The sequence below is a fragment of the Musca autumnalis genome, unplaced genomic scaffold (genome assembly GCF_047663935.1).
Source record: "Musca autumnalis isolate F117 unplaced genomic scaffold, ASM4766393v1 scaffold_1, whole genome shotgun sequence".
Taxonomy (NCBI): domain Eukaryota; kingdom Metazoa; phylum Arthropoda; class Insecta; order Diptera; family Muscidae; genus Musca; species Musca autumnalis.
The window spans coordinates 266,002,083-266,018,451 of NW_027411644.1; the positions used below are offsets into that span (position 1 = coordinate 266,002,083).

The following is a 16,369-nucleotide window of genomic DNA, read 5'->3' on the forward strand; positions in this document are numbered from 1 at the left end:
TTTATAATATTTGTATCAATGTGTATGTGTGCAAAAGTTTAATTTAAAGAAAACACTAAAAATGTCTTTTAGCTTTAAGACTGGTTAATATTTTCTTTAAATTACATTCAAATATTGGAAGAAAGAAAAATATAATTAAATTATTACAAGAAAAAGTTGGCCAAGTTGGTATTGGAATTTGTTTGTGTATCTGTGTAAATGTAAAGTTACAAGTTTTCGATTATAGACATTTGTGTATATATAATATATATTTGTATTACATTTAATATAATATTAATATATATAATTTTAGATCGACTATCATTTGTATATCTATTTCATTGGGGGTAACTGTTGTTTAATTTCATTTAACCATTGGTATTTGAAACACCACACTTTGAGCGCAAAATGGCTGCTAATCTTTGTGTCAGCGGTTCCGTTGGTGATTCCGAATCACTGCAGGATGTTGAGGGAATTTTATTACCTGTAATAAAATTAGACATTAAATAAATTATATGACAATACATTACATCAAAGAATTATGGAATTAAATAATTTTACTAGTTTTCACAAGCAATTTAAACATTCCCAGCAAAAGAACAAGTATATGATGACTTCATTCATTAAATGTTGGCAGTAGTAAGTACATACTTAAAAATGCCCCTTGATGAAAGGAAGTAGTTACTTAAAGATGTTTTTAAACCTTCAGTCTTTGGAATAACGAGGTTATATACACTTTTATGAGGCCAAAATGCCTCATCAAAATAAAGGTTTTAGACCCCAAGTATGTTTGGACGAAATCCCTTTCAGACAATTTGGAGTCCATCTGTCTAGTTGGCTGGAGCGCAGGATAACTCTCGAACGGATCAACCGGCTGTGGGTTCAAAATTTTTTCTTCGTAATATTTTGTCCAAACTCAGTTTAATTTCGAAAATGGGTCATATCGGTCCTCTCATTTGAGGTACACACAAAATTTGGGAAAAGTGCAGTTTAAGGTATGTGTGTGAAGATACATTGGATTTCAAATTGGAAAATTTAAATTTAGAAAATATGCGAACCATCAAGAGAGTACTGTTAAGGAATTAACAGATTTGTGTTAAGGACTCAACAGAGCAGTGCTGAGGCTAAATCGTAATTATTTTTAGTTGCACATGTAATAATCCCTTTAGATAGGGGATGTACTCCGATGACTGCATTCACGAAATAATTGCTTATGGTCTTACCAACTGTGTCCGTGTGTATGCTGTTCAAACCTGCCTGATATGCTGTTGTTCTAGAGGTTCTCTCTTATATTGTTGTTCTATATTTTATAGATTTTGATGCCCTAGATGGAGTTTTTCTTATATGTTTTTTTTTTCAAAAGATAAGTTCTACTAGTTTAGGGCAACAATTGCTAAAGACAGCAAAGCCAAATTCCATACTAGAAGTTGTTTGCATTTTCAGTTTGCATATCAGACTTGGCCGGAGGTAAATTTACATTTTCCAATTTGTAATCCAATTTATCTTCATACACATGTTTAAGGTCTGCTCTTGAATCGTGAGGGACTACGACAGGGACTATGTTGCTGCGTGAACACATTCCCCAGTGAGTCGTCATCAGATTACCAAAACCCCTCGTCTTCAGATTACGAAACTCCCCCGCAGTCCCCTCGACAGCAACCGCACACGCAGCATTTAACAACAGCCGCTGTTGTCCCTGTCCCAAAAATACGTCCTTTTTGCAATTTAATTGTAATGGACTCCGAGGTAAGATTGAAAAAACAGTGTATTTCATGAGTCGGAAGAATACCAAGGCTGCGGCGGTGCAAGAAACCAAGCTCAACAACTGTTGCAGCTTACATCATTGTGATGTTTATAACGTGCTAAGGAAGGATCGTCACAATATTACTCCACCAAAACTGTCAACATAGGTCCATATAACGGTACCCCTTATAACGGTACCTCCCGATTTCGGTATTTTTAGAGCTTTAGCTACGATTTTTAACCGAATTAGCTGTAATTTGACATTTAAGATTCTAAAGGGTCACAACACCTCTTTACCAAAAATTGTCATCATGCTTAGGTGTACCCCCATATAATGGTACCTTTTGATTTTCTGTATTTTGAGGGTTTTGTCTACAGTGTTTGACTGAACTATCCGTAATTTAATATATGATGTTCCCTGCAGTTACAAAACTTCTCCACAGAAAATTGTGCACATAGGTCTATTTATTGGTATACATTCCGCCGAGAAATAGCTGTATCTCAGATTAAGTCGAGCCAACCCCAAATCGTTAGGCCCTGATGAAATCTCCATGGTAATGCTGAAGCAGCTGGATGAGCCGTGAGTAGAGTATCTCACTAAAATTCTCAACTTGTCGCTAGCCACCCTTATTGTTCCCGAAGTCTGGCAAGCCAGGAAAGGCCGCCAGCAAAATTGAATCGTACTGCCCGATTTCGCTCTTGTCGCCAGTAGCAAAGACCTAAGTCCTCCCCAGCGTCAGCACAGCACGCCATCTCCACATATATTTGTCAAGGACATTGAACAGACAACCCTCCGGCCAGTTATACGTGGAATTCAGGAACAAGAAGAGTGAAACGGGGAGTTCCCAAGGTGGGGTGATATCTCCGGAACTGTTTAATCTCTACCTCTCCTGTATTCCGCCTCCTCCAGACGGCATCTAGATCGTAACTTATGAGAATCATTGCATGATCCTAGCGTCAGGTACCTCTGTGAGAGACTGAACTCATATTTAACCGATCTTACTACGTTTTTCCACGCATATTTCCGCCACAAAATCTACAGACACTCTGTTCACCAAAATTCTAGGGGACACATTTGACACTACGTTCAAGCAGTGCGCGCACGCGACATTTATCTGCGACAAACTGAAAAGTACGAAAACAAGGTCCTCACGTTCCTAGCCGGCAGCACTTGGGTGCAGATAAAGATACCTTGTTGACCACATATAACGCGATAGGTCAGTTTGTGGTAAGCTATGCGGCTCTAGTTTGGCCTCCGGGATTATGTGGTACGAATTGAAAAAAAGTTTAACATGTCAGAATGCCGACCTGAAAACAGCAACAGGGTGCCTCCTCAAGTCTTCAGTGGACCATAAACATGAGGAGGCAAAGATTCTTCCAGTACAGAAACACAATGAAATGCTTTCGTTGCAGTACTTGTTCGCGTGTTACCGTGAGAGCCATCGCAATCAACATCTAGTGGGTAGGCCGACACATTCAGACACATCAGGAAGTGGGAGAGATCCAACGATACAGGAAAGAATCCCTAGATCAAGCAGATTTAAATAGCATTCACACGGACGCAGTTGCTAATGCCATATGCAAATGTAGTGTGAATAAAGTCCTCGGAGTACATCCCCCATATATTGCAGCTGAGGAGCGTCAGCTGCCACGACAAACCAGACTAGTTTTGTCTCAACTACTATCGGGATATTGCAGTCGCCTAAATACTTACTGGGCGGATATCGATCCCACTGTGCAAGACATCTGCCCAGTATGTGGTATGGGGCCGCACGGCACACTGCATCCTTTCAACTGCCCCGCCAAAACCTACTCATCTAACTTCAGTGAATCTGTGGTTACATTCCATCGAAGCAGCCACTTTCTGGAACTGGAGATAAACCCAGACCCAACAACAACATTATGACGGTACAAGTTTTTTTAGGGGCAAGTCCATATATCCTAAGAAAATGGCCCGAAATCTGTGAAAGCCCCTATGACACCATGTGTAGTTTCTTCGGTTTCAGTCCAAAATTTGGCTTTCGTAATATTTTGTTCAAACTTGGTTTAAGTTCGAAGATGAGACATATCGGTCCACTCCTTCGGGTACCTCCCTCACAAAAGTTCAAAACTTTTTCAAATTGTTATATCTCTACAAGACATAGATCAGGTTCGAATATGGTCTATATAGGTCCACTCCTTCAGGTACCTCCCACACAAAATTTGTGAAAAGTGCAGTTTAAGGTCTGCTCTCGAATCGCTTCGATTTTTTTGCAAACATTTGTATTCGCAGCTTCCATTATGATGTTACAATTTTTTTTCAGGGCAAATCCATACATCCTGAGAAAATGACCTTGAGTCTGTAGAAACACCTATAACACCATGTGCAGTGGCTGAAGAGGACGATAACTTTCGAACGGATCAGCCCAAATCTCTGAAAATTTATACCGAAGCTCTGATTGTTGTGGTCTTGTTTGCAGCGATATTATGTTTTTCGTGCGCAAGTCCATGCATTCTGACGTGGTGGTCCAAAAGCTCTAAATTATATGGTGATCAACTGAAATCACTTTAAGGCGCCCTGTCTTTCGAAAAGAAATGACTCCCAAAAATAAGATCCACTTTCAAAATGGTACCTCCTCCGCAACACTTTTGAATTTTAATTCAAATTCATATATTTGTCGGCAAGTTCATACGTCCAAAAAAAGGCCATATATTTTAGAAACCCCTCTAAATACATCATTTTTAGGGAAAAGGACCTTGGTTGTGTGGCCCCTTTTGGATCTATCCGTAGATGTAAGTTTTAACTCACACAGACTGAGAGCATATCTCTGTCGGAAAGCCGAACGATACTTTGTGACTTGTTTAATACTAAATGCTTATAAAAGATATAAAAAAATGCTTTGAATTGCTTGTAAAAAATGGAATAACAACAACCACAATCACTTACCATTGCTCACATCCAAATCCGGCGAATTAAAATCCTTGGGAAAGTGTAGATTTGCAGGCACTATATCATCTTCTTCCTCTAGCAATAGACTCGAATACGAGTGTGTCGTATTATCACTGCGGCTACTAATTTTACCACCACTTGAAGAATTTCGTGATGAATTCGAACCATTTAAAGCTACACCATCAACACCTTCGCCGCCACATGCATTACCTGAGTTATCTATGTCTAGGACATCACCTACAATGACCTGATGTTCATCAACGGGTAAATCATCACCACTACTGCTCATAATATCATCATCATCAATATCGTCGTCATCATCCCGGTCATCGTCATCATCATCGTCGTCGTCGGCATCTTCACAATCACCATCGTCATCATCATCACCATCTACGGAATCACTAAGACTAACACCCACTGATGCACTGCTTAGCACCCCACCGGCACCATCTTCCTCTTCTTCATCCTCATCGTCGACATCTTCAATGCTATTGCTGTTGCTGCTCACATTTGAATTGGCATCTAAAATGCCCTCAGCAATAGCCAAGTCGGGTAAATGCGGTCGCCGTACATGCTGACGATGTAGCTTTTCTTCACCGGCTAATGCTTCCTGCTCATCACTTTCTCCCGCCGATGGATCTGATGAGGGGGCTTCCAGTATTAATTCCGGTGAGGATGATGATTTATTATAGTTTTCGTCACTGTCACTGGAGGTGGCACCTTTATGTTGTTGTTTTGTCATTAAACGGAAAAAGAGAAAGAAAAACAAAATCAAAACAAATTCAAGGCGTTCTATTCATTAGGGTATCCTTTTTCGAATGTTTTAAATAATGGGGTTATTGAATAAGATTGCAAACAGTTCATCCATAAGATGGAATGATGGATCATTTCAGTTTCGATACAAGTAAAATTCTACCCAGCAAAATGTTTGTAGCCAAAGATAACATTTTTTCCTTTATGTTATCGAAAAAAATAGTAAAAATTAGTAGATTCTTGCAGTACAGGAACAGACCAACAGTCACTTGCACTCATGATTCAACTACGTTTTTGGCTACAAACAATGATGCAGTCTGACATTTCTTGCACCCATGATTATATTTTTGGATACAAAAATTTTGCTGAGTAATTAAAATACTATAAAATAAATTGTTTCCTGTGTTCTTAAGAATTTGACTTGCAAAAAGTTATTATAACTGTAAAAAAAAGTTATTATAACTGAAAATTTTATGAAATGGATTCAAATCGGACATTGTCAAAATGTGAAGAACGGAATGCATTTTTCATGACTCTGCGTGGACTGCTTCTAAAAAAGCTATTCAATCACTACTTCACACAGAACAACTTCAAATAAATTTTGCTGGGTATTTCCGGTTAAAATACGAACTGAAACGTTCATAATGTTATAGATGAAAAATACAAAGCAATTGATACTGGCTTAAAATCGCGGCAGTGGTATAAATAATAATCCATAATCTACTTTCCCAATTCTTTATAATTTTTATATGTTTTTTTTCCCATTTAATAACCCCTCTTCTATTTTCTTATATAACAATAAACGTATACACACCCCGTAATTTGTCCAATATCAATGGATAGAATTCCTTTGCCGTGGAATTGTGTGGTTCATACTGCAAAACTGTAACGAAACGACAAGGTAAAGGAAACTTTGTGAGGAACATTTATTTTGTCAAAAACAAAACAAAAATAATAAAATCTGATAAAATATGATTTAATTAGAATGTTTCTTTTCGTATTTCAATTTGTCTTGAACATACATAAATAATGACATTTTATTAGCCTTTACATTGTTTTGACATTTGAGTTATGAGTGATATTCGTACTAAAGTGATACTTACTCAGTTTGCAATATTTTAAAGCTTTTTTATAATCCTTGAGCATGACTGAAGACAGAAACTGAAATGAGGGAAGAAGTAGTGTAATAATTAAATTCATTCGCTCACCAGTTGATAGTCAATTAATGTTATAAGAAGTAAGTCAGAATCAGTTGGTTTGGTCAACAAATATAGGCAATATTGTCAAAATGTGACATAGCTGAAGCCAAGGTTTATCCTTTTATAACATTCGAATTGTGATTGTATTTTATAGAAATTATATACTTTTCGATCAAATATAATGTTTTTGGACGCGACAAAAAATATTTACTCTAAATGCTAAACTGCGTGGAAGCCTTGACTATATTTATGTAAAGAATGTGTAAGATGGGTTGTAGCCAACATGTTCTTTATGTTTTCTCTCGATTTGTGAGTAAACCACACTTTTCTCTATTTTCCTGTCAAAGTAAATGTAGAAACTAAATGAGGATCATCTCAATAGTGTATAACCTTAAATGCCAAATTATAGCTAATTCGGTCCGAAAATTTAGCTCAAATCGTCAAAATGTCTGAAATCGGGCGGTATCGTTATATGGGGACTATTCCAAAACGTCGACCTATAGGTCCATCTTCGAACTTGACCTGCCCCTAAACAAAAAACCCATCATTGGAATATTTCAGAGTGGATGCTAGAGTGATTACCACACACGGACCGAGGAACGGACTTGTATAAAAAAACAAAAAATTTGGCGTTATAAAACAAAAAAACGAAGTGACCCAAAGACACCAAAGGTATTTCCGTTGTCCATGGACCCAAACACGATAGAATTTTTGAATCAGAACGCTTGAATATTTTTAGTCAACTTTTGTAGCACAGTGTATTTTTTTCTTAAAAAGGTGAAGTAAAAGCGCTATAAATTTTGTCCGCATCAAACAAAAATAGTCTCGCCAGCGGATTCGTACTATGTACCAAATACCGTTGATGTAGCGCGAAAAGAAAAATTTACATTTTTTGAAATGTAATATGAACAAGTAAAAAAGTGTCAGATATGTACCCTCAGCCAATGTGAAGTGAAACTTTCACCTACGGACAGATCGAATGTATTTAAGGTCTCTTCAGAATTGTGTGGCCCTTTTTGGACATTTGAAATTGCCGACAAAAATGTGGATTAGGAATTAACTGCACTAAGACACAAATAGTGAACCTCTGTGGGGGAGGTACCCTTAGGGAGGACAGATATGGGCCATTTTAGAAGTTAAAATAAATTTTGACAAAATATTAGGAGATCCAAAGTTTGGACAAAAGTGGTTGCCCCATTCAGCTGATATGGTCCTAGCATTTTAGTGACATTTTTTAAATATTGGGAAGAAGTTCCGGAAATAGTAGACCGGTGTTGCCCCATGAAACTAAGTTTGGATATAATATGACGAAGACCAAATGTTGGACCATATCGGTTGAACAGGTCGAGAGTTATCGTGTTCTCCGACTGCCACATATGGTAACATAGGGATTTTTTACACCTTTCGGGCTGGTTTCCTAAGAAATATGGACTTGCCCCTGAAAAAACTTTTACCGTCGTAATGGAGGTAGCGAATGCAAATCGCTTTAACAAAAATCAAAGTGATTCGAGAGCAGGTCTTGAAGTGAACTTATCCGAAATTGTGTGTGAGAGGTACCAGAAGGAGTAGACAAATATAGTCCATATTCGAACCTGATCTATATCTGGTAGATATATTAGGATGTGCAAAGTATGGATTACATCGGTCACTCCCTTCAAGAGTTATCGTGCGCACAATTTATTCGAACATTTTTGAACTTTTGTGGGGGAGGTACCTGAAGGAGTGGACCGATATGACTTATCTTCGAATTTAAACTATGTTTGGACAAAATATTTTGAAGGCCAAATTTTAGACCGATTCGGCAGATCCGTTCGAGAGTTATCTTGCGCTCAATCCACTACACACGGTGTTATAGGGGCTTTTTGCATCTTTCAGGCTATTTTCTCAGGAAGTATGGACTTGCCCCTGGTGAAACTTGTACCGTCGTATGGGGGGCAATGAATACAAGTTGTTGCAACAAAAATCAAAGCGATTCGAGAGCAGGTCCTAATCTGAACTTATCCGAAATTTTGTGTGGGAGGTACCCGAAGGAGTGGACCGATTGAGTCCATTTTGGAACCTCATCTAAGTTTCGTAGAAATTTCACGATGTGCAAATTATGAATCAAATCGGTTACTTCCTTCAAGAGTTATCGTGTGCACAAATTTTCCGAACATTTTCGAACTTTTGTGGGGGAGGTACCGGAAGGAGTGGACCGATACAGCCCATCTTCGAACTTAAACTAAGTTTGGGCAAAATATTACGAAAGCTAAATTTTGGATCCATACTCTGCACATCCTATTATATCTACCAGACATAGATCAGGTTCAAATGTGGACTATATTTGTCTACTCCTTCTGGTACCTCCCACACAAAATTTCGGATAAGTTCACTTTAAGACCTGCTCTCGAATCACTTTGATTTTTGTTGAAGCGATTTGCATTAGCTACCTCCATTCCGGCGGTAAAAGTTATTTCAGGGCAAGTCGATATTTCTTGGGAAAAGAGCCCGAAAGGTGTCAAAAACCCTATGCCACGATACCTCTCGAACTGTTCAACCGATTTGGTCCAACATTTGGTCTTTGTCATATTTTATCCAAACTTAGTTTCATGGGCAATACCGGACCACACCTTCCGGTATTTCTCCTTCAATAAAATGTGTAAAATGCGAGGACGATATCACTTGAATTGGTCAACCAATTTGGTCCAAACTTTGGTTCTCCTAATATTTTGTCAAAATTTGCTTTAACTTCTAAAATGGCCCATATCGGTCCTTCCTAAGGGTACCTCCCCCACAAAAGTTCAACATTCAAGTTGGAAAAGCCGACTGACATTTTTTTACTTGTTGTTTGTCTCATCTATGAACATTGTAGTATCAGAATCCGCAAAAACTTTCTAGGTGTAAGACGCTTTTTTTAAGTTGGTTCAAGAGCACCTGTGCCAGTACATATTTTTCATGTCTTTTTGTTTTACCTTTTTATACCCTCAGTGTTTATGCTAACAAAGGTATCTAATCGAAATAATGGTTTTAGACCCCAAGTATGTACGAAATCCGTTTCATACAATTTGGAGTCGATTTAGCCAAGTTCGTCCGTCTGACTGGCTGGCTGGTGCGCACGATAACTCTCGAACGGATCAACGGATTCTAACCAAATTTTGCACTTCGTAATATTTTGCCCAAACTTAATTTTAGTTCGAAGATGGGCCGTATCGGTCCACTCCTTCGGGTACCTCCCCGCAAAAGTTGAACAATTTTCCAAACTTCACACATCCAAACTTTGCACATCGTATTATTCCTCCCATATATAGATCTGGTTTGATTATGGACTATATCTGTTAACTCCTTTGTGTACCTCCCACACAACATTTGTGAAAAGTTCTGTTTTAGAGCACATCCCGGATAGTTTTGAATTTTCGGGGCAGGTCCACACTTTCCGAGATAATGGCCAAAAAGATTCAAGAAACCCTGACGGCACCAACTAAAATGCGCAAGATAACTTTCGCAGGGAGTTTCTTATTGGTCCAATCTTTGTACATAGGATGATGTCATCCAGTCATATATTATGTTGGAATATCGACTATGTCGGTACCGTCCTTCAAGTACCTCCCACACAACATTTGAGAAAAGTGCGGTTCGAGGTTTCGTATCGGATCTATTTGAAAAAATTTCCATCAGGTTGTTCTTGCGGCCCCTTTCTTCTTCTTTATTTGCGGATCCGTTATTCGGATATAAGCGATCATACAATACTATATGTATTACAAATTAATATATTTTAATGTTTTATGTTATGAAATTATTGACAGCTCTCGATTCTTAGCAGCATGTATTAGATTCGTTTCATCCCAGTATCCTGTCCATTCTTGGATGTTCCTTAACCAGTATGTCTCTCTTCTGCCTCTTGTTCTGTGTCCTTCTATATTACATTTAATAATGGCTTGTATAAATTTATATTTATGGTTCCTCATCAGGTGCCCCAGGTATGCGATTTTCCTTGATTTTGCGGTGCGTAAAAGTTGTCTATCGAGGTTCATTCGTCTTAGAATTTCTTGATTCGTAATATGCGATGGTTAGGGTATCTTCAGTATTCTTCGGTATACCCACATTTCAAATGCTCCAATTTTTTTCTCATCTGCACTTTTTAGGGTCCAGGTTTCTACTGGTACAATTTCTTTCCGGAGTAAGCCCATACTTCCTAAAATAATGGGCCAAAAGCTCCAAAAACCCTGACGGCACATTCTTTTTTAAACATTTCTTCCATATCTTCAAACATTTCTTGTAAACTTAAGTTAGGGTAACATTAGGCAAATATTTGGAAAAAGTTCTTCTAAACTTAGTTTAACGTAATTTAATATTTCTAGTTCTCTTTGAATCAGAAATTTCCTTACTAAAATTTATAGGTATGTATATTATATACAGTATATATCAATTATTTCGTATAGCCCCTCACTAGGGGCCACGCATTTTGAAGCAAATTCGTGATTCAAAATCAATATATATTATATACGGCATAATTATTGTGTTTGCTCCTTTTATAGTCTTTCTTGTTTTTATTGCTCTTTAATATACATATTTCCTACTCTATATAAATTTTTGTTTTTCTTCAATTGAATCTGTTTTTTTTAGTTTTTCACCTAAAAATGTATTGATGTAATCACTGCAGGAACATTTGTTTTTCTCTTTTTGGCTGCTCTTAATGGAGCAACCGGAAGAAAAGCGGAAATATGATTTCTTTTTGTTAAAAAAATGTTTACAAGCGGATAAATGCATTTTATTGGTTAACCGCAAAACTTTTCATATTCACAACTTTTACGAGAGGTTATTAAACAAAAACATCCACCTGGGGATGTAAAGTTCCTGTGAATACAAAATCAAGTGGTCATTAAAGCAAAGGACAATGGGAACAAGTAAAAACTTTAAGTTCGGCCGTGCCGAACTTTTTCTACCCTCTACCAAAATATTCTGAACTAAAATGAAATAATTAGTTCCCAGTAAGGGCAAAAATTGTTTGACCACGGATATCCCAAATACTTAAATAGGTCAAAGAAGTAAAAAAGTATCAGTCTTCAAGAGTAAATGTGCGCACAATTTTTCCGAACATTTTCGAAATTTCTAAGTGCCAAATTGGAGTCAGTTTGGGCGGAAAATGTAGCTAAAATAATCAAAATACCTTAAATTGGTATCATCATATGGGGGCTATACCAAAACGTGGATCTATCTTAACAATTTTTAGTGGTGACATTTCTAAGCCAAATTTCAGCTAGTTCGGCACAAAAATGTAGCTAGAATCCTAAAATACCTTAAATCGGACGGTACTGTTATATGGGGGCTATAGCAAAACGTGGACCTATATAGCCCATCTTCGAACTTGACCTGCCTATGGAAAAACAAGTGAGCCAAGACTATAGTCGGGTCGGGGCCGACTATGTGATACCCTACACCACTACCCCTGTTCATAAGCTTTTGGCTGGTAAAATTCAAAATATTACAATTGGGATAGCTAAGCTAAGCCTTTGCTCTGAATGTCTTCATTAATACAGGTCAATTTTGTTAAAACGCATTTAAGTGCATCGTCAGTACAACTCAAATACAAAATGGAAAAGTGGGATGTACGCCAACCACAAATAGGCTTCCTTCTCTGCGAGACCCCCATCAACCCCCAAAATTTCTGGAGGATCCGATCAAAATTCCGACCTGTAGTGTGATTGCACAAAAAATGGAAAAAAGGATGCATTACCGACTATTGCGGTATCTCTGTTGTTTGACCACTTATGACCACATCCTTGTGAAGTTGATATTTTCTACTTTCCTTGCCAGGTTTTGCTTTCGATATACCTCTTACAGAAGAGAGATATTCGCTTTGAAATAAAACGTTGGCCTTTTCCGACCTCTGAACATTATCCGACCATTACCAAAATCAATAGGTTTTTTCCTCTGTGTAAGCCCCATTAACACCCAGAATTTCGTGACGATCTGATCAAAATTGCGACCTGTGGCGTGATTACAAAAAATAAAAAATTGGATGTATTACCGACTATTGCGATATCTCCGTCATTTGGCCACATACGCCAACCTACTTTGCATCATTGTAAAGATGGGATTTTCTACTTTCATAGTCAGACTTTTGTTTGGAAAGTCCCCAACCAAAGCTGTGATATACGTCATTATTATTGAAATCGCAAAAATGAAAAGTTGGGTTCTATTAGCGGCTATTGCGATATCTTCGTTGTTTGACAACGACAACCTACTATACAACCATGGTTGGTTAGTCCCATTTCCATAGGACTTGCGGTTTTCAAGCAAAATTGTGAAAACCTAAAAAACCCCAAAAAAGTCGGTATTTTGACCTTGATTTTTTAAAAACCCCTACGGCGATTTTTTTTAGTTTTTTGATTTTTCTCATCTATGAACATTGCAGTTTCAGAATCCGCAGAAACTTCCCAAGTGTAAGCTCCTTCCATTTAAATTTGGTTAAGTGCAACTTATAATACCCTCACCACATAGTGGTGTAGGGTATAAAGGCACTAGGGTGCAAATTTGTACCGTTCTATATCAATTATTGCGGACGCTAGAGTGATTACAACATACGTCTTAGAATGTTATCCTGATCGATGTGTTACAAACAGAAAAACAAACATAAAATACCCCCATACTATGGTGGAGGTTATAAAAATGAAAATCTTTAATGCAAAATTAATTTTGTACTTTTAACGGATTTTTGTAGTTTGAATTGAAGATGGAAAAAGGAAATCATCCCATCGAGATTGCTTTAACAAAGGACCAGTTCTTTGTTTCATCGTTTAAAGGGCCAAAAGACCCTAATAAACTTTTTTGCACCATTGCACACATAATTTTATATTTTTTCATTCCTTCTTACCTCGGCTAAGAATTCTGTTGGCGCTGATATGCTTTCATCGGCATCCGTATATTCGGAAAGGCTTTGACTAAGATCTTCATTTGATAGAGACGTTGGCAGCTGTGGAGGGACAACTCCGCTGGCACATGCAGCCGCTCCGGCTGCATTTGATGCTGCTGCCATTAAATTGTGGATATTGTTGCCACTGTTATTGATGCTGCTGCTGTTGTTGTTATTATTGTTGTAATTATTGCTTTTGTTGTTCAAAGTGGGTGTGGGTGTATTGTTGTTTTTGTTGCTATTGTGATTGCTCTTACCACCACGCCCGTTGTTGTTGCTGTTGCTGTTATTATTGATATTTGTATTGTTGATTAAAATTGCTGTCGCAGACGTTGCATACACACCATTGCCATTCGATTCATCCATGAAAAGTAACTTTTTTTTTGTTATTTTTCAGAATTTTAGTAAAATAAAAATGGAAACACAAATAAAGACACAGAGAGTTGCTTTTAATTAATTTTTCTACAAGAAATCCAATTTTGTGGAAAATATTTGTTCATGTATCCGTTCATCATACTTACATTCGACATGGTTTCTTCGATCTTCTGCTGCTTTCTTTGGGTACATATATTTATATATGTATGTGTGTCTTCTGTGTTCTAAGATGTGCGTGTATCCTGTTGTCGTTCGATTCAACACGTTCCTTAAATTGGTTTTCTTACTTTTCTTTACCTTTTTCTTCTACTTCTTGATTGCTTTCCAAGCGTAACCCAGCCACAAAGGAATATCAAGTGTTTGCGTCTTCTTTAAATTTATAAAACTAGCTTTAAGATGTTTTATTAGTTTTGTGCTTTCTCGTTTTGCTTCGTCTCGTTACGTATTTTATTGCATTTCCTCGGTTTCACGTTTTTTGCTATTTACATTTATTTCCAAGTCAAAAGGGTTTTAGTTAAAGTTCGTAAATGTGCTCTTATTTGTGTTGAAATTGCTTGAGGGACTTTTTTAGGTTATTTATTGTGTAAGAGTGTTTGCTGTAGATAATGTCAGTTCTTTCGTCTGGACAGATACAAGTTTCATTAGATTGTCTGGAAAATATGAAAAATAAGTAGGAAAAGATTAAGAATTTATTTGTATATTTATTTAAAGTGTCGGTTACTTATTTAAAAATACGATTGTGACAATGCTTTTGCAGGAGGATTGGATTAAATACCTATATTAAAACTAGTAAATAATAAACAGTTAAAAGGTTAGGTTTGCGGGGCCTAAATTTGTTTATCCGACACGATACGGAAAATCTTACCAATAATTAAATTAAATTTATCGAACGGTACGAACCGTTACATAGCGGCTACACCAACTTTGAAAATATGTCGGCAATTTTAGTGTGAAAATACGCTAGTTAACAAAAATATTTGAATTAACGAAACAAGGGAGTGTACAAGATAAATTTATAAACAAATCATTCATTTTCCGGATAGACTCGGAGGAATCTTTGACCAGAAGCTGTCAGTTGACGAATTATGTGTTTGGGTTTGCATATTTTTGTTCACCACGGGCAGAGATGGTCTGTCGGAAATTAAGACGTATATGACATACATTTCTGACGTATATTACATACGTCAGAAACGTCGTAAACCTTGCCAAAAAACAAGGTTTTTTTACAGCATAAACAATAGAATTGTATAACCTAAAATCGTTATTTTTCATAACAACAAAACTCATTTTATTATTTCTTTTGAGATTCAGTTTTCATAAAAACGAAACAAACATAAAAAAATGTCGTTCAAAAAATATACATTTTATGTATATTTTTATATTATATGGGCATTATTGTTTCTTTATTAATTATTTCACCAGCAAATTCTTAGAAGCATACCTAGTATCCAGAATGTATTGTAGATTGCGTGCTAAGTGCTTAATCCAATTTGTTGTTCAATAATTTCAATAAAATATCAATACAAAAGTGATTAAATTTCCAAAACAGGCGTGTAGGCTTTTCAATAACAAAGACAGGCTTTTAGAATTGGTAATAATTGAAAAATATGGGGATAACATAAATTTTTTGAGGTTTATGACGTTTACTACTTTTTATACGTTTTCGACGTTTACAACTTTCTGACCGTCGAAAACCTAAAAAATCAGCATACAGACCATCTCTGACCATGGGTGCGGCAGAACGCCTGCTCCTGATCTTTTTGGCCCGAGTCGGGATAGAGAAGAACCCCAGGACATGGATATGTTCCGTTTGCCCGCTCTGCATCCACACGCAGAGAAAAAATATGATTGATATAACAATATTCGAAGAGCAAAATATGTATTGTAAAGATATTGTTACATTAAGTATGTACACACAGAAAAAACGGCCTGTCTAACATATGTCCCAAACATATTTTCAGCAAACATATATTTGTTTGCAAGCAGTCCCAAACATAACAAATGTTTGGGTCCTGCAAACAAATATATGTTTGGGTGCAAACAAATACAAACCCAAAAGCCACAAAAAACAAACACATGCACCAGTGGGCGCTTACTGAGAGAGAGGGAGCGTAAATTTCAATGTAAAACACATTAAAATGTAGGATCACTTGCTGTCAATAAGCGCTCACTGGACATCTGTAACATATACCAAATTTATAAATAATGGTGGCTGTTTATTGATTGAAACACAAGGAAATAAGCAACAACAGACACATAGGTACCTTAAAAATTTCAAAGAAATACATAACAGACTTTAATAAAAGAAAAACGGAATGAAATTTTTTATAAAAAAAACTGATTTATTCACCCACATTACCGTCTTTACTCAACGATTTTATTTAGACAACTGAAAAAAAGAACAACATAATCATTTTTTTTTTCTTTTCCTCTTCGCTTGCTTCGTTAGTTAACAACAACAAAGCACGAAACACACGTGGTTGGTCAAAGCTTCTGTGT

The 16,369-nt window shown here is 36.9% G+C and overlaps 1 protein-coding gene across 7 annotated transcripts in view; it reads right to left on the reverse strand.

Annotated features, from left to right (window-relative positions):
* Positions 1-220: 220 nt before the first annotated feature.
* The window catches only part of LOC141389512 (uncharacterized), a 193,195-nt gene continuing 177,046 nt past the window's right edge, over positions 221-16,369 (reverse strand). For all 7 annotated transcript variants that reach the window (XM_073961116.1, XM_073961117.1, XM_073961112.1 and 4 more), the window contains 6 exons: positions 14,017-14,520; positions 13,457-13,870; positions 6,508-6,565; positions 6,219-6,287; positions 4,649-5,371; positions 221-463 (listed from right to left, as the gene is read on the reverse strand). In XM_073961116.1, coding sequence (XP_073817217.1) covers positions 348-463; positions 4,649-5,371; positions 6,219-6,287; positions 6,508-6,565; positions 13,457-13,870; positions 14,017-14,025 — 1,389 coding nt within the window. In that variant the 5' untranslated portion in view covers positions 14,026-14,520 and the 3' untranslated portion in view covers positions 221-347. The remainder of the gene's footprint in view (positions 464-4,648; positions 5,372-6,218; positions 6,288-6,507; positions 6,566-13,456; positions 13,871-14,016; positions 14,521-16,369) is intronic.